The sequence below is a fragment of the Nomascus leucogenys genome, chromosome 5 (genome assembly GCF_006542625.1).
Source record: "Nomascus leucogenys isolate Asia chromosome 5, Asia_NLE_v1, whole genome shotgun sequence".
NCBI lineage: Eukaryota > Metazoa > Chordata > Mammalia > Primates > Hylobatidae > Nomascus > Nomascus leucogenys.
This window is the reverse complement of record NC_044385.1, coordinates 36332424-36359086: the sequence shown is the minus strand read 5'-3', so window position 1 is coordinate 36359086 and position 26663 is coordinate 36332424. Positions and strand designations below refer to the sequence as shown.

The 26663-nt window shown below is 40.6% G+C and overlaps 1 protein-coding gene across 1 annotated transcript in view; it reads right to left on the bottom strand.

Moving 5' to 3' along the window:
• Positions 1-26663, bottom strand: part of C8A (complement C8 alpha chain) — a 64486-nt gene that overhangs the window by 13362 nt on the left and 24461 nt on the right. The window contains exons 5-7 of the mRNA XM_003265135.2: positions 23660-23849; positions 21595-21795; positions 19211-19451 (exon numbers count right to left, since the gene is read on the bottom strand). Coding sequence (XP_003265183.1) covers positions 19211-19451; positions 21595-21795; positions 23660-23849 — 632 coding nt within the window. The remainder of the gene's footprint in view (positions 1-19210; positions 19452-21594; positions 21796-23659; positions 23850-26663) is intronic.

Genomic DNA, 26663 nt, shown 5'->3' with positions numbered 1-26663 from the left:
TAGCTGAGATGCCTGAGGTTCAAGAAGGTTAATTATATTGCCTAAGGCCACACAGTTAAAAAAAAGGCGAAGCTGAGATTCACGCTCAAGTCTGTCATGTTTAGAAGCCTGCAGTATCTTCACTAATCTCAGTTATTGCCTCAGACAAAAGAATTCTGCCATCTGAGAGGAAAATGTAGTAAGCACCTATTGTGTACCATCCTCGGTATATCGCATATTGGGCAATGTAGACACCTTGAGAATATAACTAATGTGAATATGATGCAAATCTGCAAAGGTAAGATCTTGCCCTTGAGAAGTTAGCAGGCTAGGGGCCATGTCTTAAATGAAGACCAATCTGTATCCCGAGAGTTTTTTGTTTCAATATATCAGGGCTAGAAAGGAGTCTTTCATCAGAGGCTGTAAGAGATGCCAAAATCAGAGCTGTCTACAGTGAGCCTGTGGGAAAATGACACTATCAAATTGGGATCAGGGCAGAGGAAGTCAAACCTGGTACCAAAATCCAGGAGTTGAAACTGGCATTGGAAGTCAGGACTCAGAACCAGAGAGATAAACAGAAAGAGTTGGGGGTGGGGGTCTGGGGTGAAAGGAACAGAGAAAGGTCTGGAGCCATTGTAGAGAACTTGCCCAGATAGGTGTGTAGTGTGGATAGACTGACTATATTCATGGAACCAGGCAATCCTCTGCCATTGCTCCACCTCATCCCATCAGGCTGCACTCCTTAGGCTTAACTTTGGACCAGAACAAACTGCAGTTTGTTTGGGGCTTTTGAACTCAGTGAGCTCTGGAGTTGATCAGTCCCAACCCAGGCTATACATTGAGATCATCTGGAGTGCTTTTAAAAAATATAGGTAACTAGGCCCAACCGCTATCAATTCTAACTGTATATTTCTATGAAATCAGGAATCTGTTTTTCAGACAAGTATCCCAGATGATTCCTCTTCATTGGATCTCGGATCAGATGTTGAGTACGGTGGTCCTACAGAGTATCTCTGGTGGCTTGCCACAGAACTCTGGCATCCCGTCTCAGTTGATGCCTTTGTCAGGCCTTGGATACAGACTTAGTAACCAGTTCCATCATATCTACTCAGAATAACAACTAGAAGAAGCCAAGGATAAGTCAGTTAAAGGAACAGGATCTAAAAAGGCCTCAAAAGGCTGGGTGGATACACTGACCAAGTGTATTAGTCCATTATCATGCTGCTAATAAAGACATACCCAAGACTGGGTGATTTTATAAAAGAAAGAAGTGTAATTGACTCACAGTGCAGGATGGCTGGGGAAGCCTCAGGAAACTCACAATCATGGCAGAAGGGGAAGCAAACACATCCTTCTTCACATGGCACCAAGAAGAAGTGCCAAGCAAAGGGGGAAACCCCTTTATAAAACCATCAGAACTCATGAGAACCCACCCATTATCATGAGAACAACATGAGGGTAACTACCCCCGTGATTAAATTACTTCCCACCATATTCCTCCCATGACACATGGGAATTATGGGAACTGCAATTCAAGATGAGATTTGGGTGGGGACACAGCCAAACCATATCACCAAGCACAGCAAAATGAGACTGAATTGGGAAAACTTTAACATCCTACCCTACAGACAAAATACCAAATGAATAAGCACAGTGAGAAATAGACACAGCTTAGCAGGAGAACAAAAGAAAAGGCCTTAGAGTTTTCTATTACTCCCCGCTCAGTAGGGTAATGAAACCAGGGTACAAATTATAATTAGTAAAATGAAGGAGGAAGTAATCTCACTCTCCTCTCCATAGATTAGAGAAACTCAGAGCTGTGTGCAAAAACACTTTAAAAAATGAAATAAGAAAATATGATTTTCTTCAATGAACGTTATCCAGCCTTTAAAAAGAAGGAAATCCTGCCATATGTGACAATGCGATTGAATCTTGAGGATATACTGCTATGTGAAATAAGCCAGTCACAGAAGGATAAAGACTGCCTGATTCCACTTATATTAAATATAAGAATAGTCAGATATATAGAATCCAAGGGTATCATGGTTGTTGCCAGGGGCTGGGGGCAAGAGGAAAGGTAGAATTACTAATCAATGACCATAAAGTCTCAATTATGCAAGATAAGGTCTGACATCAACATGTCCCTATAGTTAACAACACTGTATTGTACTGTTAAATTGGCTAAGAGGGTAGATTTCATGTTAAGTATTTTTACCATAATAAAATTTAAAAATAGGGGATGATCAGAGAAGAACAAGCATGAGGGTGAAGATGTTCAAAGCCACATCCTTTTGAAAATATTAGAGGTGACTAAGGATATTTACTTGAAGAAAGGAAAAAAGATTTCTCTTTAAGAGAGACCAGTAGAACTGGATTAAACCCTCCAGAGAGTTGTCTTGAGGAAGAAGAATTAGGTTTATTTGTGTGGTTGCAAGGGCAAGAACTAGGACCCAAAGGCCAAAAGCTACAGGAAGGCAAGTTTAGGCTTAGCATAAGGTCAGTCATTATCACAGTCAGAAGTCAAGCAGAGATGAGGTGTTTCAGCAGGCAGTTAGCTCTCACCAATGCAGGAGACCAAGCTGAGGCTGGCTGTTTGCCTGTGAGGGTACAGGAGGGTTTGAAGGGTAGAAAAGACCAGTGATCTTTTAAGGTGACCTCTAATGCCACGATCCTGAGACTTTAAGAACACAGTGGAATGCTTTAAGAACATTTGAGACAACTTTGATAAGTACCTAATGACGTTTTACTGTATTAGAGCTAGCTGATAAATAAAGATGACTCAGGAGAGTGCTTGACCTTTATAAGCTGAGAGTCAAGTGTGGGGAAATGGACAAGGAAACAGATAATTATTGTAGTGTGTGAGGAGGACTCTGACACAGGGCAGCAGGGTCAGGGAAGGCATCTGTAGGGGTCAGAAGAAGGAACCAGAGACAAGTAGAACAAGTAGGGATTAGCCAGACAAAGCTAGGAGTATAATGGGAGATGAGGGAGACCCTGCAGAGGACTTGTTTCCTCAGCAGCAAGATTCTACTCAGAAAAGCCACTGTGACTTAAACTCCAGAGTGGAAAAGAGAGAGATGCAAATCAGTTGAGGTCCTTAAGGAAGTACAGAGGTAGTGGGATGCTGGATTGCTTCTCAGTCTAGTCTGGTCTCAAGGTGAGCTGTTTCTGTGGCTACTTGACAGGCTAGGAGCCCAAAGGATATGAGTCTGGCCACCATGTCTTCTACTTGTTTCCCACATGGTCTTGGCTGTGGTGCAGGTGGGAGAGCCGCCCTCGCACCTCCATGGAGCTGCTGCATGTCTGTGGCTCTCAGGCAGAACCAGGCAGCTTGATTTCCAAGGTGCCAGAACACCGCAAGTCTGTCATTTCTCAGATTAAAAGCATTAGGTGGAAAACAGCAGGTGTAGTTCATTATTTATCTCTTTGCAAAAAACAAATACCATTCATGTTGCTGTGATTTATCTGCTACATTGCTTTGCTATATTGGTTGCCCCCAAAGACAGCCTCAGAATGGGAAAGAGAATCTAATAGTCTATTTTCTATCATCACATTGGAAAAGATGATTGGAGTCTGTGGCTGGGCTAGTTGGGAGGTGTTAGCTAACTCACCTGTCCGCTTTGTGTTTCTGTTTATCCATTGAAACTCACACTTCGGCTGGGCGCGGTGGCTCACGCTTGTAATCCCAGCACTGTGGGAGGCCGAGGCGGGTGGATCACGAGGTCAGGAGATCGAGACCACGGTGAAACCCCGTCTCTACTAAAAAAAAAAAAAAAAAAAAAAAAATACAAAAAAATTAGCCGGGCGTGGTGGCGGGCGCCTGTAGTCCCAGCTACTCGGAGAGGCTGAGGCAGGAGAATGGCGTGAACCCGGGAGGCAGAGCTTGCAGTGAGCCGAGATTGCGCCACTGCACTCCAGCCTGGGCGACAGAGCGAGACTCTGTCTCAAAAACAAAAAAAAAAAAAAAAAAAAAAAACAAAAAAAAAAACTCACACTTCTTCCAAAACACCTGAGAATAAAATGAGTACCTCGGTGCCTTTGCAGGTGCTAGAAAGTCCCTTTATCTCTTTCATTGAGCTTCTCCCACTCAGCTCTAGACAGCCTTTTCTTAATCCCCAAGGGCCCTATGTCTATGCCCCCAGTGAATCCCTGTGCTTCTCTCCAGCATAGTATTTAGCTCACTCTAGTAGTTGTCAATTTCTTGGTCTGTTCTTCCTATAAGACTACAAGCTTCTAAGTCATCTCTTGGGTTTGCAAATCTCTGCACAGAGCCTGGCATGTGCCAAGCCCCCCAGGAGGACTTGGGGATTGGCTGACTTTAGCCTATATAGACAATGCCTCTAAAACATTCTAGGAGTCACAGTTCTTTCTTTAATTGAAGATGCAAATCACGGTTTTGTAATATCTCGTGCTAGATTAATATCTCATACTGTATTTTATAAAGCACTTTCAGCTGCATTATCTCATTGGAGACTCTGAACAATATTCTGAGACAAGGAGGATTTACCCATCTTACAGGCTCAATAAGATTGGAAAAAGCAGAAATTGAGGTGGTTAAGAGTGTAACCTCTGGGGTCAGAGTCCTACCATTCACCTTCTCTGGTTGTGACTTGAGTAACTCATTTAATGGCTTTCTGCCTCATACTCCCAATCTTTAAAATGGGAATAATTGTTTCTATAAGTGAATTCCTAAAAAGTGTCTGGCACAATTAGGTCTTCAATAAATACTAGCTTTTATTGTTAGGTAACTTGCCAAAGTCACCCAAGACTAACAGGCCCAAGAATCAGGTCTTGAAGCAAGATATGCCATATTCAAACACAATGGATGCTCCATTTCATCATGCTACTGTTATTCTGCAGAGGAACATTCATCATGCATGGTGAGTAGCCAATGGTGGTCCTGAAAGGAGCCTTCCAACTCCTCATTCCCTGACTACCTCATTCTACAAAGAAGCTCAGAGAAAGGAAGCTAGGCAGAAGAAGGAGGCAATGTTGACTGCAGTCCCATGTCTTCCTCCTACTTGATAAGGGTTCTTCAGAGGCTCTGACTTTTCTGCATAATTTCAGCCATGACAAGAGACAGCATAGCTGAAGGCCAAATTCTGAAACAGAGACTACCTGAGCTGGAATTCTACCCCTGCCCAATGACTATGTGGGCAAATTGCTTAACCTCTCTTGCCTCAGTTTTCCCATCTGTGAGATGGGGATTTTAATACTCTCTACCTCCTAGGGTTGTTGTGAGTGTTGAATGAGTTAATCCATGCCATGTAATGTGCTCAGGACAGTGCCTGGTTCAGAGCTAGCAATCACAGTCAAGTGTTGCTATTACTACTGTTGCCAGAAATGCTGCAGCCTACACTGAGGCTTTTGGCTCCTGATTTGGAATCTGAAAAGTCAGAAAAAGAGGGAGGCCGAGGAGTTTCTGAAATCAGGTTTTCTTAATGGGCATTTCTGCAGTATAAGTGGTTAGGCCAAGAGTGAGTGGGGAGGACAAGGGCACCTGGTGACTTCATAAGCACTATTATGTGCTGGGTAGAGATATTCCAAGTGTTAACTCACTCAGTGTTCACACATCATGCCACAATAGGAATAATCAGTCCCATTTTAGAAAGGAGTAGGTTGAAATAGTTTAAACTTAGATAGCTTGTGACTTGCCCAGGTTATACACTAAGTAAATAACAGAGCTGGGATTGAACCAAGGCCTGTGACCAAAGACCATGTTCTGTATGCCATATTATACCGCCTATGGGAAAGAGAGCTAAGGATGGCTCTGGGAAGAATGTTGACACCATCTCAGCTTTTCTCCTTTAAGTATGAAGCTGTTCGCAGTGATGTTAGAGGTGGAAATTCAAAATCAAGACAAAATCAGAAGGATGGTGCTGAGAGTCTCAGTTCCATGTGTATGCAGATGACTTAAGGGGAGTAAGGACAGAGCCAAGAAACTAGGAGTCTGTCAGTCAATCAACACCATCCATCACCGTGAAGCCTGGTTGTCATGGTAACTGGGGATAAAGCCTGGACCTTGTTAGAATCCAGTGACTGTCTGTTCGGGTGACTGGTTAGTTAGCAGGCATAAAAATAAGTAAATAAATAAATAAATAAATAGACCTGCTGGGCTGTCCCAGAGCCTTTAGCCATGAACATAGGACTTTTACAATAAGCTTCCTGCCCACCTCACCCTCCTCATTGTCCAATTCAGCTCAGAACTTTAGGATACCACCCCTGACTCTGCTGAGTGTTAGGAAAGCTCTGGAGGCTGCCCAGCATACATGGGCTTGGATTTGGAACCACGCCAGCTAGAAAGACGCTGAGTCTCTGCTGTGGGCCAGGCTCAGTCAATGGGCAAGACTCTGAGATGCACCATTAACAGGATGCACGCTGGACACAAGCAGCTGCAATAGTGTGACACTCAGAGCTAAGTCCTGAGTACACTGAAGCACCTAAAACAGGCTCCCAACCCAGAACTGGGGAGACAGAAAGACTGCCTGGAAGAGTCCTATTTGAGCTAAGCAGAGAACTGAGGATGAATAGGCAGAAACCAGGTGAATAAGGAAGGGCAGAGGGAAAGGTGCAAAATTCCAGGTAGAAGAAACAGCATATGCAAATCAAGGAGAAAGAGTATGGTGAGTCCAGGGACTAGTACATTGCTCAGTATAGTGCACCCCAATGGTGAACAATAAGCTGGAGGTCTGTGCTTGCTCACTGAAATGCTGGCCTTCTTCTCCAGATGCAGAGACTCTCTTGCTTTCAGTGTTCACCTTGCAGGATTCCTGCAGCTTGCCATCCTCTCTGGTTTCTGAGAGGTCAACACTGACTCTGGCCACTGTTATCATCACTATTCCTGGCATAATCCAGACAAGATTGTTCTCATTTATTCCCTGGCCTCAGCAGCAAGCCCTTCCAAAACCGAGTCCAGCCTTTGAGTGAATCTGTACATTCATCTCCTTTTACTCATCCTTACCTACTTGCTGCCCCAGCCATTCCCATGCAACTCCCTTCTCTTCAGGCAAACTTCTACTCCTAGTAATTTTGGAAGATGAGTTTTGAATGTCTTTAGGGTCTAGCAAGTGGCAGGGGCAGAAAAAGTTGTTGCTCCCTCCTTTGTGCTTCTACTGTATTTGTTTCTATTTAAACATTTATCACATTATGTTATTCTTGGCACCCAACTGACTGCACATTTCTTCAGGGAAGGGCTCTGTGTGTCTCACCCATGTGTTCCCAGAAATCATGGGTGCTCAGTGAGCATTTACTGAATAAGTGGATGAATGGATGAATGGAGATTAGATTATGAAAACGGTATTCCACTGAGATTGTTTCCTGTTTCCAACTTTGTGCAACAAGGGTAAATGCTCTATTCAGAATTGTCCTGAAAGGGAGTTATAATCAAACAACCAGCCACGATATATAAACGTGATGGTAATTTAAGGGACTTTGATTAAATGTCTTTCCAACCCCAATCACTCTCCGCACATGGCTTAATCATCTGTGCTGCCTTTGTCTTATTTTAATAACTGTATAGTAAATACATAGCCCAAGAGCCCTGTTGCCCTCAGTCCCCAGCATCTGGCAGACATCACTAATCGATGATAGCACTTTCTGGCTGAGCCCGTATCTTGTGTTCTAATCTTCAACTCAGCAGTCTAGGTAGCATTTGCTATTAAGACCACTTGCCATCCCTGGCTTAGACAATTCTTCCGACCTGCAAGTCTCTGAGGTTCACCTCTTTGAGTGTCACCAGCCAGCACACTCTGCTTGTTCCTGGCTCTGTGTCTGTACTTAAGTTTCAGAACAATCTCATGCTTGTCAGTTTAAACATTAACAATTCTCCCAGTTACAATTCCCAATCAATGGGTCAAATTGACCCAACATTACATTTAGAAATAGATATAAAAATAATATTCCCTTAATTATTTTTAAAACCCAATTTACTTGCTTTCAAAGCTATCGCAACAGTTTGATGCTGTTAGAAAGGAAAATAAATGAAATAAAATATCTAGGTTTACTGCAAGAAACATTGCACTTGGAATTAGAACCTGGTTTCAAACCTCACCCTGCCTCTGACCAGCTGTGTCACCTTGGACATGTCATCTTGCCTTTCAGTGCCTGGTGGTCCTCATCTGCGAAATGAGGACAGCCATAAAATAGAGCTTGAAGGGTTGCCACAAGGCTTGGATGAGATGATGTGCATGAAAGGGCTCAGCGTGCCACCTGCCACAGAGTTAGAACCCAATTATGCTTATTCCTCTATTTCCACTGAGATACACTCTTGGAACCACTTGATTACATGAGACTTTCCAGACCTAGCTCCACAGTTGTTATTGACATCTGCTTCCAGTTTTCCCACATGTCTATCTTCCTATGATGGTTAATTTCATATGTCAAGTTGACTGGGCCATGGAATGCCTAGGTATTTGATCAAACATTATTCTGGGTGTTTCTGGGTGAGAAAAACATTTAAAGTGCTAGACTTAATAAAGTAAACTGCCCTTTCTAATGTGCATGGGCCTCATGCAATCAGTCAAAGGACTGACTAGAACAAAAAGACTGACCCTCCTCTGAATAAGAGAAGAGTCTTCCTTTCTTCAACCTGGAACATTGGCTTTCATTTCCTGCCCTTGGACTTGAATGGAAGTGTCAACTCTTCCAGGGTCTCAAGCCTGCTGGCCTTCAGACTGGGAATACATTGCTGGCTGTCCAGGTTCTCAGGCCTTCAGACTTGGACTGAAATGAAAGCATCAGCCCTCCTGGGTGTCCAGCTTGCCGACTGCAGATCTTGGGACTTGTCAGACTCCATATCACATGAACCAATTTGTTGTAATAAATCTCTATATTATATATACATTTTATATAAAGATAAATAATAGAGAGAGATACAGGTATTCTATTAGTTCTGTTTGTCTGGAGAACCTGACTAATACACTTCCCAATGCCTCCCTTAGGGCTATTGAGGATTTTTCCTTTATTTAGAGTAATTAAATATGTTTTTATAGTTAGTGGAGCACACTGAGTTAAGACTGTGCTAAATTTTAATACTTTCTTGACCACTCTCAAAGTAAGAAATATATTTTACATCATGATCAGTCTACACACATTCATTTAAAAGAAGTATCTTTTCTTTTCTTTTTGAGACAGGGCCTCTCTCTGTCATCCAGGCTGGAGTGCAATGGTGTGATCTCGGCTCACTGCAACCTCGACCTCCCAGGCTCAAGTGATCCTCCCACCTCAGCCTCCCAAGTAGCCGGGACTACAGGCGCATGTACCATGCCTGGCTAGTTTTTTGTTTGTTTGTTTGTTTGTTTGTTTGTTTAATTTTTATAAAGATGTGGTCTCCCTATGTTGCCCAGGCTGGTCTCAAACTCCTGGGCTCAAATGATCCTCCAGCCTTGGCCTCCAAAAATGCTAGGATTACAAGAAGGAGCCACTGTGCTTGGCTTAAAAGTTTCGATATTTAACTACAATTTGTGTGACATACTTTGATACTTTGTGTTCTATTATATTTTATTTTTTAAATGCTGATCATGACCCACTAAATTTCTTTTACAATCTACTAATGGGTTATGGTCTGCAGTTTGAAAAACCCTAGGTTAAGACATACTTGAGACATTATAGCACCTTGCTTAACATTACAGGTTCTTGAGTTTGACTTCATCAATTAACAGCTATGTGAGCTTGGGCAAGCTATTTAACAGAGAATAACTGAATTGGAGATTATATAATAGTATCCTCTTCACAGATCACTCCTGAGAATTAAATGAGATGGTGCATTTAAAGTGTTGACCCCAATGTCTACCACACAGTAAATACTCAGTAAATCTTGGCTGACTTACCACCATTGCTAGAGTCTAAGACTGTCGCATATAGTATCAGAATGAATGACTGAATGTATGGAAAAAGGGATGAGTACTTGGAAGATATATAAAATCTAAATCAGAAGACCTAGGTTCAATACTAAGTGGGTCACACTGAGCCATTTACTTAAGCTCTTTGGATTTCAACTTTCTTTCTATAAAACTGGGGAAAATAATAATATAATTCCTCATAAAGTTATTGTGAGGATCAATTTGAATGCCAGATGTGTTATGCTCTACAAATAGTAGATGTTATTACATGTAAATATATTTTATTAAAACAAAATAGTGAATAAGAAAATAAATTGCTAGTTCACTTTGGGTGGTAACCAATTTGGCTGTCCACAGAGTAAATTATCCCTGACCATAATCAGATGATTATGACGAAGAGAAACCCCCTTACTTTCTATGAGCCCCCTGATGAGAGGGACAATGTATTAAGCATCTTGGTATCTAGACAGTGTTTCCCATGTTATGTGTACTTCATAAATGTTTGTCGAGGGAAAGGCTAAAGGAATGAATGAAATACAGGAAGGTGGGGAGGGAGGAAGAAGAGGTTGTAGAGCTATAATTGGCATTAACTTTAGTGAGGTTTTAAATTCTGTCCCTGTAGCTTTTTACACATTGTGTGTTAGGTGGTAGACTGGCTGGTCCACAAGCCCTGACTGGAATAAGATGATCAATAATGGGTCGGATGTACTGCACTCTTGCTGGAAGGGTCTTTCCCAGGGTCACTGTTATCTGGCATCCATCAGGGCCAGGGATGATGGAAAGCAGGCACTGATTTGAGCAGAGTTGTTAACACTTTGAAAGATAGTGATGAGAATTCAAAGTGACCTTGATAAATGGGAAGAGTGGTCCCTCCAAAACTGGATGAAGCTCTGGAGACAGAAATGAATGACCTTGATCAAAGAAATGGGCAGGTGGAGGAGGAGGCATGATTGCTGAGGCTCCAAGTCCACAGCAAATGTACCAGCCACTGCAGGCTGGACATCGTGATAATGATTTCCCTCCCGGTTGAGCAATGTTTCAGAGCTGAGTGATTGCAGAACTCTGGGAGATGGATCTTCCTCTTATCCCCACTTTACAGATGAGAGAACAGTTAACATTCCAGAGTTGATAACTGTAAATTTGGGAATATAAAAATGTGGTAATAATAACACCAACATTGTACAGCAATAATAGGTAACATTTTTGAACTCTTACTCTGTGTCAGGCACTATGCCACATGCTCAAATAGATTGTTCCACCTCAAGTTTACAACAACCCTATGAAGTATGTACTCTCATTGACTCATTTAGAAGAGGAAACTGAGGCACAGTGAGGTTAACTAATTTGTCTGTGGGTCACACGACTGATAAAAGGCAGAGATAGGACTTGAATCAGGCAATCTGACTCAGAACCTACTTCAGCAATTGAAATTTATTGAGTGCTTACTGGAATGTGGGTACAAAATAAGTTCACTTATTCCTCACAACTAAGCACTCTATGAGGTAGATGACAATATTTCCAGCTTGCAGATGAGGAAATTGAAACTTAAGATGATTAAATTATCTGCCTATGATTACATAGTTAGTAAGTGGCAGAGTCCATGTTTCCAACCACTGTGCTATATCCATATCCTTCATTAAAGGGAATACATATCTATTAAACACTTAATATGCAACATGCACTTAGAATTATTCTCAACCAAACAAACCCTTGTTATCACTCTTATTTGGATCTTGAAGAAGCTGAGGATCAGAGAAATTAAGTGTTATTCCTCAATCAAAATCATACAGCTACTAAATGATAGAACCAAGATCCCCACCCAGATGTATCTGACTTCAAAGTGTGGACTCCTTGCTACCATGTCACTGGCATGTTTCTTAATTTCACAGAGCTTGATCAAAATGGCTTTAGTACTTACTGACTCTACCTGAAATTATGATCCATAATAGTAAGTGCTGCTTGGACAGTATTTAAGGTATCACAGTGCTTTTCATGACTATCTTGGTTAATTCTCACAGCAGACTTTTAAAATAGTTATGACAATCTCTACCTTAGTCGTGGAAAAACTGAGACTCAGAAATGTGACATACCAGCTTCTGAATGTTAGAGCCTAGATTAAAAAAAAAAAGATATCTCAGGGAAAATAATTTTTCCCACTACCACACTGCCTGCCATCTTTGATGGGGCCTGCTGTCTTTGATAGGGTGGCAGAATGGCTATGGCTGTTTTTGTGAGCAAATCATCAACATAAGTCATTTTCTGTGAGGTCTTTGCAAAGCCCTTTCAATAAGGCCAAGAATCATAGCAGTTTAACTTTCTATTCTATGCAAGATTTCTATTACAGCATCCCTGATAGAGGTGTCCGATCAGACTCCCTGAGATTCTTTAACTGGTAGGAAGCATTCTACTTCATGTTGCATTTTGAGGGACCCAGGGCACAAAAGCTGAAACAAATGTATCAGGTCCTATCTACATGAGCTACAGAAGGGGTCTGGAGCAGACCACCACCAACTTTGTTCCAAAGGCATTTATGAAACATCCATCTAACCTCTGATAAATTTCTCAATTCTGCATGTCTGCTTGGCTGGAGGGAACCTGCAGAGAAAATGGCATAGCATGGTCATCAGTAGAATCAGGAATGGAGAGAAAGGGATGGATTGTGGATACAGAGGAGGTGACTAATGAGATATGTAGGGGAAAGAGAGGAGAGACAGAATTTTTCCCAGGCTGTGAGTCCCAGTAAAGGCAACTGAGATGAAAAAGAAAGAACCCTGGATTTTAACTCACTTTGTATATTTTTCACTTACTAGTGATATGACTTTTTTGCCTTGTTTCCTTCATCTGTAAAAATGAGGAAACCATGCCTCCCTCACAGGATCATTGTCAATCTTAGGTGAGGAGACTTGGTATGGAGCTTAGTACATAATAAATAATCAATTACTTTTCCACCTCTCTATGTCAAGTAAACTGGGAGGATGGCGGTGTCTCTATAGAGAAAGAATTCAGGAAGAAACGCTTGAAGACTTTGGGGTGAGAAGGACATGAATGTTATGCCTGGAGGTGCCAGCTTCCTGGTGGAGATGTTCACAGGCATATGGAAATATGGGTAGGGATTCTGGAGAAGAAAGAAGACTCTATATGGAAATGTCGAGGTCATTCACATGATGGTAAGAGTTGCAGGAGTAGAAGAAGCAAGGAGAATGCAGCTCAATGAGTTTTCATGGTGCATCTACTGTGGGCCCAGCCTTGTGCTAGATATAAAAAATATCCCAAGAACAGGCCGGGCGCGGTGGCTCACGCTTGTAATCCCAGCACTTTGGGAGGCCAAGGTGGGCGGATCACGAGGTCAGGAGATCGAGACCACGGTGAAACCCCGTCTCTACTAAAAAAGACAAAAAATTAGCCGGGCGTGGTGGCGGGCGCCTGTAGTCCCAGCTACTCGGAGAGGCTGAGGCAGGAGAATGGCGTGAACCCGGGAGGCGGAGCTTGCAGTGAGCCGAGATTGCGCCACTGCACTCCAGCCTGGGCGACAGAGCGAGACTCCGTCTCAAAAAAAAAAAAAAAAAAAAAAAAAAAAAAAAAAAAAAAAATCCCAAGAACAATAGGCCTAGGACTTGTACATCAAAGTTCATAGTCTGCAGAAGAGACAAATATATAATTGCAATTATTATAATATGCATTTAAATATGTATGTATATTTAGAGTCCTTTCTTTGCCCCCAGAATCCCGACCATATTTCCAAATGCCTGTGGGATGTCTTTACCACGAAGCTGGCACCTTCAGACAAGCACATCCTGTCCTTCTCACCTCAATGTGTATATGTGTGCATGCACACACACTGATGTGTGTCTATGATAAAAATATAATTTAGAGAAAAGAGTAACTGACACCTCACAATTCACACCCAGTCTATCTATAAATTCCTTAAATTCTACTTTCAAAATACATCCCAAACCTATCATATTCTTTCATGTCCATTCTTTATTCCTCACCTGGACATCAGCAATGCCCCTAATTGTTCTTCCTGAGTCCACTCCTGCTCCTTTAATCTGTGTTCTACATGGCAATAGAATGATCTGCTGACCCATTGATTAGACCAAGCACTGCCCTGTTGATGACCCTGCAGTAGTTTCTCTGCCACTGCAGATACAGCCCATACTTCTTACTATGGCCAGTAAGACCCTCTGACACCTCTTGGCTTCTTCTAACCTCAGTTTCTGCTATTACTCCCCTATTCCAAGGCTTCTGCCACACATGCCTTCTTCCCCTTCACAAACACGCCATGCTCTTTCCTCAGACAGGGCCTTTGTACAAGCTGTCCACTCACCCAGAACACCTTCACCCTTGTCTTTGGCATCTCCTTATCCTTTGGATCTCATCTCAGTTTGGATTTCACTTCCTCAAAGAGACATTCCCAGATCATCCCAAACTAAGTGAATATCTTCCCTCACCCCCTGCAGTTAATCTCTATTTTTACAACTTGTTCATTTTCTACATGGCTTTTATCACAATTCACAATTATATGTTGATCAATTAATTCACATGTTATTAAGTCCCTACTATGTTCTAGGAAATGAATATGCAGTAATAAACAAAAATGATGATTGGAATGAACATTCTAGAAAGAGGAGATTGACAATAAACAAATAAGTCTATGAGTATGGGGGCTACTGATTTGCTGAGAATTAAAATAGGGTGATACAACAAACAGAAACTTGACTACATGGTCAGGAAAGGTCTCTCTGAAAAGGTGACGCTTAAGGAGGTCCAAATGATAAGAATACTGCTATACAGACATCAGAGGAAAGGGCGGTTCCAGCAAAGAAGACGGCTAATACAAAGACTCTAGACTAAAGTAAGCTTGGAGTGCCAGAGAGTTACAGGAGCAGCAGTGATGACAACACCTGCAACAACAACAACAACAAAGAAAGAGAATAAGAGACCCCCATACTCTTGCAGTATCCAGGTGAGAGACAACGGTGGCTTGGACAAGTGATACAGTAATAGAGGGAGAATAGGTGATGCATATGCTTTAGAAGTAAAGTCAACATATCTCGCTGATGGGTCCAGGAAGTAAAAGAGGACCAAGGATGATATTTGGACTTTGGCTGGTTGTTTTGTTTCCTCCATTGGATTGTAAGCTTTGTAAGAACAGGGACCATACTGATTTTGTTCTTTTCACACATGATGCAAACTCAATGGACATGGTTGAATGAATGAATGCATAAACAGATGAAACTATGGGAGAAGGGGTGGAGCAATATCAGAGCGGGTTTCACAGAGGTGGGGATGCCCCTACAAGATTCAGAAGCGTGAGTTGAAGTTTGTCAGGTTGGCAAGACAGGGAAGAGAGCATTGGGAGACGAGAGAACAGCATGTGCAAAGGAGGCCAGGAACATCCAACTGAACAGAACAATGGCATTGAAGTACTTGACCTGTCCAACATATATTGGCAGCTTTGTAACCAGAGAAGTCAGAATGTGGAATACATTATTTCTCTTTTGTATACCTTGATACAAAGACAAATAATGAGAGCTCCAAAGAAGAAATGAAGGAGGGGAAAAAATCTAAATCCAGAAATATAAGCCCCAAACCATACTGATACCTGCAGAATGTAGAAAGCTGTCAGTCACAGCCCTTGAGGAAATGTTAGGATCTCATTGAAGTCTAACATCACCTCCCTAACATCCAAGACTTCCCTTGATTTTTGATGCATGATTTCATGCTGTCTTTGGGGGAGAAGCATTTGATCTAAAGGGCACATTAGAAGAAAACAGCCTCGTGCATCCTCTGGGACGAACCCAGAGAGGATCTGAGCAAACCCAAGGACAAAAGATTCCCCCAGAGCAAACCAGTGAGTATGTTCGCTTAAATCATTCCATGCCAAGCTCAGTCCTTTGCAGACATGAATGTTCACCACACAGGATGTCTCTTAGAAACAACCACTTAATAGAATATAAATTAACAGCATATACATCAAAGATACATAGAGAGAGAAAAAGACAGTGACAAAGAGGAAAGAGAAAAGGGAGAGAGAGAAAGGTACCTAGAAAGAAAGGGAATGAGACCAAGGGGAAGAGAATAAGACAGAGATAAAGCTATTAGATTGATGCAAAAGTTGTGGTTTTTAATGGCAAAAACTTCAATTACTTTTGAACCAGCCTAACGTAGCAAACATCAAAATGGAGAAAGGGTGTGTGTGATTCTGTTTGTCAAAGGGAAAGAAGGTAGATATTTTTGTTCTTTGTAGGTTAATATGTAAATGACATTCTGATTTATTAGCGGTCTCCAGCAGATGAGGTGATGATTAGCACATTTCCATATTTATAGAAAAGCAACACTAACTTTCCGGATTTATAGAAAATCAGCTCTTCACAAATAGCAAATTGTGCTATTATCGACATATGGTTTTCTATAAACAGAGCTGAGGTAATTATCCCTGGGACAATTTGTCGGTGAGCTCCTTTTGAATATTAACCACATTGGAAGCCCATTTCAGCCTCACAGATTTTAAAGAGGAGGGGCCACCAGATACCCCAGGCAATTAATTAGTAATCCAGCCCCAAAGACGGGATCCCAAATGAAAGGCTATACCACAACCACATGGTGGAAGACTAGAGGTCCAGGGCTCTGACCCCAGATTCTGGCAGGCCTGGACTAAGTAATTAACCTCTCTGATGAGCCACAGCATTTATGTAGCTAAAACTTGGATAACATCAATCTCTAAGTGGTGTCAAGAAAATTAAATGAGAATATGTGCAATAGCTCCTGAAACCTAGTAGGTGCTCAACAAATGTTAACTCTTTTTTCCTTCCTCATGTTTTTGAATGATTCTTAAAAGACCCACCTGAGTAGTTTTTTAAATGCCTTTTTTACATTTTACATTTCTTACATCCATTGTAAGCTACTTATTTTGCATCATGATATGATACAAATATGCATGTTTTTATTTAACTGGAAAAGATTTCTTGAAGTAATAATTTATCTTTAGTGCCTATAATCCACTATGATATTTTCTATTCTGTCCTTTGTTGTTGTTCAAAACTTTACTTGTGATCCATATACATTGATTTTGAGAACTACAATTGGCTTACAACATGTTATTTGAAAAATACTGTAATGCAAGAGGGTAGGAACCATATTTAGATTTGTTCACCATCATATTCCTAGCACAAACACGTAATGGATACTCACTAGAGCATTTGAATTATTTTTTAAATGAATATGTAGATGGATAAATTAATGAATGACTCTAGCCAGGCATCTAAATTAATGCTTCATCTCAAACTTCCTGTCTTGTTTTGAACACTATATATTAACCCCTGTGTTGAGTGTTAAAGAGATAGAAAAGTGGCAGGCATGATACTTGTTTTCAAATATCTCGCTATCTGGATAAGGAAGATAATACTAACATTTGGGAATTTTTTTATATATACTTTAAGTTCTGGGATATATGTGCAGAACGTGCAGGTTTGTTACATAGGTATACACGTGCCATGGTGGTTTCCTGCACCCATCAACCCATCATCTACATTAGGTATTTCTCCTAATGCTATCCCTCCCCTAGCCCCCCACCCCCGACAGGCCCTGGTGTGTGATATTCCCCTTGCTGTATTCATGTGTTCTCATTGTTCAACTCCCACTTATGAGTGAGAACCTGTGGTGTTTGGTTTTCTGTTCCTGTGTTAGTTTGCTGAGAATGATGGTTTCCAGTTTCACCCATGTCCCTGCAAAGGACATGAACTCATCCTTTTTTGTGGATGCATAGTATTCCGTGGTGTATATGTGCCACATTTTCTTTATCCAGTCTATTATTGATGGACATTTGGTTTGGTTACAAGGCTTTGTTATTGTGAATACTGCTGCAGTAAACATACATGTGCATCTGTCTTTATAGTAGAATAATTTATAATCCTTTGGATAGGAGAAAAATTTTGCAATCTATCCATCTGACAAAGGGCTAATATCCAGAATCTGCAAGGAACTTAAACAAATTTACAAGAATAAAACAATCCCATCAAATAGTGAGCAAAGGATATGAACAGACACTTCTCAAAAGAAGACATTTATGTGGCCAACAAGCATATGAAAAAAAGCTCATCGTCACTGGTCATTAGAGAAATGCAAATCAAAACCACAATGAGATACCATCTCATGCCAGTTAGAATGGTAATCATTAAAAAGCCAGGAAACAACAAATGCTGGAGAGGATGTGGAGAAACAGGAATGCTTTTACACTGTTGGTGGGAGTGTAAATTAGTTTAGCCATTGTGGAAAATAGTGTGGCAATTCCTCAAGGATCTAGAACCAGAAATACCACTTGACCCAGCAATCCCATTACTGGAAAATTATTTTTTAAAGACTACCTAGTGTGGAATTTTATGTACGCGTTGAAGAAGAGAAGTAGCCAGCCTGGGCTGATGCAGTCAAGGAAACTTCTTAAAGCTGATGATTTGAACTTGGCTTTGCAATATGGATACATCTCTCATCCTTCCTCTCATTCATTGAACAGGTCAGTGGTTCTCAAACTGTAGTAGCATCAGAATCACCTGGCGAACTTGTTAAAACGCAGACAGCTGGACCCATTCCCAGTTTTTCATTTAGTTAGATTTGGGATGGAGACTTGAGAATTTACATTTCCAAAAAGTTCCCAGGTGATGCTATGCTGACAGTTGGGGCCCACACTTTGAGAACTACTGTTCTCCTAGGTTGGAGTAACATCATTAATGTGGTCGATGCTAATAGTCTTTATTCTTAGCCATTCAAGATATTAAGCAAGGAAGTGATATAATCAGATCTGTGAGGTAGAAAGATCCATCTGGTGGCAATTATAGAGAATAGGTTGGAAGGGGTGAGCCTGCCCCCAGAGACCATTTAGGAGCTGATACAGTAACAAGTGAAAGATGAGACCCCAGCATACCTCAGTAGGAGTGGAGATGGAGGAGAGCAGAAGAATGAGAGAGAACTGAAGCACCTTAGAGATCTACCGGAGTGAAGGAGAAGGAGGAGTCTGAGACGAATGTAAGTTTCTAGCTTCACTGACTGTGTGGTAGTTCCATTAACCAATAGTACTACATTTAAAACAAGTTTTCACATTTTAAATAACAAAATCCCAATTATTTTTTTAAATAAAAGTAACTATGATGCAATAGGAAGCATATAGTTTTAGGGGGCTAGATCTGAGCTCAAATCCTGTTTGTGGTACTTATTAGCAAGTCTCACTCTTCTGGATCTCAGTTCCCTGGGAATAATAATACTTATGCGATCCTATAGAGTTGTCCTAAAAACTAAATGAGATCAACCATGGCTCATAGTCAGTGCTTAGAAAACTTCAAACCATGACCTGGTGTCTGTGTTGACTACTGTGTACATAGAACTTCTGCTTTACTTACCAAGGGATTCCATTTTTGCTTTGTCAATCACCACGATATATTCATAAGTGCCACCCATGGATCCAGATGTGATGTAATGGGTGCCATAGTCATTGATGAACTTGGCATACATTCCATAATTGTACTGATCTGGAAGCTCCATTAATGACTGCAGCATTCCTTCATCCAGCATAATGTCGTCCCTCCTCATCTTAAAATGTGCAGTCTGCACCTTTGTGAAGATTCTCGTGAAAATGAATTTCTGCCAGCAACCGCCATTGAATAAAGCAAAAGAAAAAAGAGAGCATATATTTTACCATTAGAAATAATGCAAAAGGTCACTGGGTGTGGTGGCTCATGCCTGTAATCCCAGCACTTTGGGAGGCTGAAGCTGGTGGATCACAAGGTCAGGAGATCGAGACCATCCTGGCTAACATGGTGAAACCCCATCTCTATTAAAAACACAAAAATTAGCTGGGCATGGTGGTGCATGCCTGTAATCCCAGCTACTCGGGAAGCTGAGGCAGGAGAATCGCTTGAACCACGGAGTCAGAGGTTGCGGTGAGCTGAGTTTGCTCTAGCCTGGCAATAGAGCAAGACTCCGTCTCAAAAAAAAAAAAAAACAAAAAAAAAAAAGAAAGAATGCAAAAGTCAGCTTTTAGTAGCTGTAAGAAATATATAGATATATAAATATATATTTTATATATATTTACGTAAATATATATTTTATATATATTTACGTAAATATATATTTTATATATATTTACGTAAATATATATTTTATATATATTTACATATATTTATGTAATATATATAAATATATATAAACACGTATATGAACACAAATACATGTAATGGAGAACTACTATATTTCACAAGCACATATTAGGCACCAATGTGTGCCAGACTTCCCCCACACCTCCATCTCTGTTCCCACTGCCCCTGCCTAGGTCAAGTTCTCATCAACTCTCACCTGGGTGAGCTACTACAATGGTTTCTTCATTGTGCTTCACCCTTCTGTTCTTCTCCCAATCTATTCCCATCCCCACACTTCTCCTAGTGCTAATCAAAGCACTGCATTGTGAAACCTCCTATGCTAATATTACGTATCCATTAAAAATTGTGTTTAAGATATCTTTAGTGACATGCTGAAATGTCAGTCAATTGAAGTTATTGAGCAAAGATCTACAATGTCTATAGTAGAATGCATTACACTAGGTGCAGAGGACATAATCTTGAATGAAATAGGCTCCTGCCCCCATGGAGTTTACATTCAAATAGTAATCTTGAACTGAGTAATAAAGAAAAGCAGCGTCTTTATATAAAAAAATAAGAGATATCACTAGAAGAATTTTGGATTGGTTTTACAGGAAGATGGCCATCTATGGGCTTTACTTTCAGGCAATAGAAGGCTTGATTCAAAGTGATGATGGAAGTTTGAGGAGTCCACGTGCATTTAGGAAAGTCCATATTAACACGCTACAGATAACCCTTAGAACAATATAGGACCTTACCTTCAGCTCAATAGCTAATTCGTTGGCAAAGCTCTAGGACTCAATTTATGTGTGTTGAGTAAGTTAATTTTTATAACTATGTTTTCATCATTCAAGATAATTTTTTAACCCCAACTTGATCCATAGTCTTGGTATTAATGCTATTGAGAATTTTTAGTAAGCTTCTAATTAATTCAATAAATATTCCCCTGGCCACCTGATTACCTCTCCAACCTCATCACTCTCTGTTTTCCTTTCCCACCCTGTGCTTCAGCTGGCTGAAGTACTTTCAATCCCAAGTTTTGTGTGGCTTCCTCATCTCCAGGCCCTCGCACATGCTGATTTCCACGCCTAGAGCACCCGTCTGCCAACTTTTGTCTCCCTTTGTCTGGACAATTTGCACTGATCTTTAGATCTAAGCTTAGATGAATGTTCTTTCCTCAAGGAAGCATTTATGGACCCCTCAGGATAATAGGCACTTAATGGTGAAGGTTTGCTGGAAAAATGAAGTATTTTTTTTTTAGCATACCAGCCCTTCTTTTTTTTGGAAAAGCAAGGCTTGCTTTACAATTCTTCCAAGTGAAATTTAGAGGGTCCGGCTGTTTCTCTTAAAACATTACCATCCTACACATTTCCCTATATGCTCCAGGTAACCATAAAAAGTGATGGTCGGGGTGGGGGAACAAAGTGATGAGAGTCCTAGTCTTATCATTCAATTTTATTCCCTTTGTGATGATTCTGTGTGCAAAAGCGTAATAAGAAAAACAAACCTGATTACCACTGATCAGACATTTCCAATTACACAAGCAAATTAAGGTTCAATTACTACTGTACTTTTTAATGCAATTAAGGTAATACGTGTTCAGTGTATATTATGGAATACTGTGAGACACAGACATTATGTTTGAATACCTCCTTATTATACTTGTTTAATTCATTCAAGAACGAAGCATCTTCTGACTCGGATACACCTACACCCACCATTAAAGGGCTGCCGGCCGGGCCTATGCCGATGGTCACTCCAAATGAGTCAGACTTGTCTTTTTTAACTTTAGAAAGAAGGTCATTTGCATTATCATAAAACTCTGAGGAGATTCCAGTATCTGCCAGGGCCTGAAAAAAAAATGAATAGATGTTAGCTTTGTGCACCTAGAGCCATTTCTCAGTTCATATTTAATACTTAAATCTTTGCTTTGTAAAATATCTAAAATTTTAGATTATGGTAGATAATTCTTTTATAAGGCAATCCAGTCATTAGACTGATACTTATTAAAATATAGAAAACACAGCATTGTTAGTGTTTAGTGGAACTGATAAAATACTTATTTACACACCACATGTGCTTGCACACACACACACGCACGCACACACACACGCACGCACACACACACACATACACAGACGCAGATGATTCTGATCAAATGCTATATTGCTCTGAGCGTGGATTTCTTTCTGGCTGGCTTATCCTTCAAGGAGAGAAGGCTGGCTGCTTGTCTTTGCAATAGTGAGATACAGAAAGCCACATCTGGGCAGGAGCCTGGGAGGAAAGAAGCAAAGGAAACCCACAGATTTGGATTGTCTCAGGTAGTGTATACAGGATTTCATTTCTCTGCTGACTTGAACTGAGGCATGGTCTTGGCCTTGTTTGAGCCAATGAAGTAAGCCTTATGAGCCTGTGAATAGTTTTCTCTGCAATCATGAGAGCATGTGTTGAAATGGAGCCTCCATTACCTTGAGTCCCTGAGTGTCTGTGATGGTCAGTTTCCTTTCTACCTTTCTACCTTAGGGTGGACAAGTAGCATAAGCAAGGTGTCGTTGCTTCAGCTGCTGAGATCTGAGAATTCTTTGTGCCCAAAGCACTTAGTCCATCTTGCCTGATACATAGGCCCAAGACCTTCCTTGAGCCTATGTCTTCCACATTGGTTTACCATTGGCCTGATAGAGAGTAGAGGTTGGAGTGGGGTTGGGGAAGCAAACTTCTTAAAAACAGGCCCTATAAGCTTGGCCTTATTTTCTGTCAGTATTTTGTTCAGAATCCTAGGATCCTACTATCTCTCTCTAGAAAGTGTATAATCTATCTCTTCTTCTAAATGTTGTGCAGCCTGGACTTAGTTCAGACAGATCTAGGTTTGGGTCTTGTCTCTGCCACCAACTGCAGTAGAGTTTGATCCTGACACTTTAACACTTTGTGTTTCTTTTTCTTAATGTCTAAAATGAGGCAATGATAATATCTGTCCTATTGTGTTGTGAGGATTAAATCGGAGAATTTGTGTGAAAGTAGAAGATCTGACACATGTTAAGCATTCTATGATGTTTGCTGTGTGGATGTTTCACCCAAAGGATGACAGGTAAGAAAATTAATGGCCATGAGTAGGTTCTTGACTGATCATGAGCTCCAAGTGACCAAGAGACCACCAAATCGTAGAGATGGAAAGAGTCTTAGTGATCGTCAGCAATTTGCAAGCATTTTTGTACAGAAGAACCCTTGCTTCGCACAAAATCACATACAAAGAGCCAAGACATGAAAATGATCAGTGTGAGCTGCCATTGGTGAAACAAAAGCACAGGTCTCAGAATCCTGCTCATCTATGCCCTGTCCTCCCCCACACTCTACAGATTAGAAAACTGGGCCCAAGGAGGGCAGTGAGTTAGCTGCTACAGTCTTGTATATAGTCTAACAGAGCCACAACTTGGAAATAGGTTGTCTGATTGGCAGCCCAGATAATAAAGCCTCAGATCTATTTTACTGATTTTGGAATGGAGCCAAGATTTAGCAGGTGGGTAGACACATTTATGATCTGCCTCTCAGCACCCTTCAACACTAAGCATGTGTGGGGATGGGTATGAAGGAGACTTCAGCCACCAGCAAACTTTATAGAAAACAAAAGCTTCCAGAGCAAGTCATCTCCACAAATAGGCCTCTGCCTCTCTGCCACCTACACCACAGTGGCCTCAGAGCCCCCCTGTTCAGACTTACTTCAAAGTGGTACTTCAGAAAGTTGTAGGGTTTCCGAAAGTATTTCTCATCATCTCCATAGTAGAGACGTTCACAGGTGGAGTCGTATCGAAGCTCCCTCCATTCCCCATTGTATACCGTCTCACACTGGCCCCCATAATAATTGGCATCGTACACACTCTGAGCATCTTCCTGGGTCAGGATATTGTACCTACATGGAACAAAGCAGCTTCTAAATAGCTAGTGGATGCTGGATTTCATACCTGGGTGATGGGATGATCTGTGTATTAAACCACCGTGGCACACGTTTACCTATGTGACAAACCTGCACATCCTACACATGTACCCCTGAACTTAAAATAAAAGTTGGAAATTAAAAAGCAAAAGCAAAAGCACTTTTTAGGAGAGAGAATTAGAAAGGCAAGGTAGCATATAATGTCATCTTCTGAAAGATGTTGTAGCTGGTACAAGTAATAGTTTCTCAATCTATGTTCTGTGGAGCCCCGGGGTTCCTCCAAGAAGCTTATGGGCCACTTTAGGTAACACTTGGAGACTAAATGGGCTGGCCTGAGCCTTCAGTTTTCCTTTACCTAGATCATCTAGACAGTCCTATTTAGCATCTAGAATCATATTCCCACATGGGAAGCAGCCCTAAATATTTGTTGAATAAGTTAGAGAAGAAGATGTGCAATTATCATGAATCCAAGGGCAGCAGCCAGACAGTCTGGGCCCATTTCCCATCTCTGCCACATCTAGCTGTGTGACCTCAGGCATATTATTTAACCTCTCTGTGCCTCGGTTTAGGCCTTTGTAAAAAGCAGTTCTTAAATACTACTGCCCTCATAGAGTTAAATGAGTTGAAACATGTAAAGAAATCATAATTGTGCTCAGCATACATTAAGGACTGAATAAAGGTTGCTGTTGTGGTAATTGTTAGTATTAAGTATAATTGTTAATATAAGGGCTCTGCTGCTAAAAAAAAAAACTTTGAAATATTGGATGCAATTCATAGTGCTAAGGTCGAGACTCTAATTCTCAGAAAGGCCATTATCTTTGAGGCAGCATGGGACGTTGGCGGGTGCACAATTTAAAAGTCAGGGAGACTCCTGTTTAATTTCCAGCTTTGCCACTTATTAGCTGTGTGACTTTGAACACAATCTAGAAGCTCTCTGCATTTCGTTTTCCTCATTTAAAGAATAGACATAATAATACCTACCTCTCATGGTTTTTGTGAAGCTGAGAGTATGAAACTAAAATAGCAGTAAAGTACCTATTAGGCATTCAACAAATTATACTTACTTTTCCCTAGCCCAACACTCTTCCAGAAATATTTCTCTATACTTCCCTTCCTAGGGTATTTAAAAATCATCAGCCCAGGTTCCATGTTTTAGGATATAGATGGTTTTACCATATTCAGGTAAAATAATGTCAAGCAGGTGAAGTACAGCTATAATTTTCTAAAAAGGGAAAGTTAACGGAACAAAAACCATTGAGTTGGCTAAGAGTTCTAAGACCTGATAATCAAAGCCTCTTATGTTACAGATAATGTAGTTATTGCTTGTTTTTTTGTCTCTCAAACTCCTATTTAACCTTAAGGAGCCAACTCAAATGTTGCCTTCTGTCGACAGCCTTCTCTGAATGCTCTGGAAAAACTGCTGTTTCCTCCTCTGTGTTCCCAAGGGATGCAGTGACTACCTGTAGCACAGCGATAGTCATGATTGTTTATGGCCTCTGTGAAAAGGCACAAGGCAAGAAAGGAGCAGGGGATAAACTGCAAATAAAACCCACCTCAAAGGAATAAGTGGATAATTATAGAGCACCTGGCAGATTGTAGCAATTCAATGTATGTTAACTTCTTTTTTCTCTTTCTTTCTCATTCTCTTTCTTCATATTAGTGGAAGTGATGTAATAATAACTACAATAAATTGAATACATACTCTACTAGACGTTTAGCTTTCAACCTCGTGACAACTTTGCAAATGCAGAAATTGAAGCTTAGAAAAATTAAATAACTTGTCTCTAGTCATAGCTGGATTTTTTCCTAGATTTTGTTGATAGTAAAATCTGGGCTCCTTCCCTTTACTTCCCCTGAAGTTTCTATCTTCCTGACCATTGAACATGTTTCTGCCTGTAGCTTATAAATACAGCCTCTTAACAGACCGAACAAAACTCAAACAGTAATCCCTAAGAGTATATATACTATAACCTCTAAGCATAAAGCCTATATATATTTGGAAAAGCTGGTTGTGAAAGCCCCAGTTAAAAGGGAAAGGTGTAGTCAAAGAAGTTCTACTTTTTGGAAATTTACTATGCAGAAATATCCACACATGTGTACAAAACTGTGTGTATAAGAATGTTCATTGCAGTATTGTTTGTAAGAGGAAAATATGGGAAATAATCTAATTCTCTTTCAATAGGAAGTAGTCAAATAATTATATAATTATACTATAGGTGAGGAGTTGGAAATTTTTTTTAATAAAGGGCCAGATAGTAAATGCTTCAGGCTTTGCAGGTCACAGGGCTGTGTTGCAACTACTCAACTCTGTCATCGCAGGGTAAATCTGTATTTCAATAAAACTTTATTTGTAAGAATAGTCGGCTGAATTTGGCCTTCAGGCCATAGTTTGCTAACTATGTTATAGAAGAATATGCTGCTTATTAAAAAGAGATAGAAAATTTGGGGGAAAACTTAAAACTCTACTATTAAGTAAAAACATGAAAGTTGCAGACAATATGTATAGCATGATCACATTTATGTAAAATATACCTGTGTCTATAATGCCCAGTACACATAGGTATATTTTCTGTATAATGCATATTGTCAATGCAGTTTTTACATAATCTGGAAGTATCTTCACCAAACTGTTAACAGGGATCAGCTCTAGGGGGGGAAGGGAGAGATGGCTGTTGGATGGAGTGCAGGTAAGAGAAGATGGAAGAAAACTCTCAATTTTTATTTCAAACATGTATTACTTCTGTAACAATAAATAAAAATTTTAATCTGGGAAATGCTTAAATTAGAAAA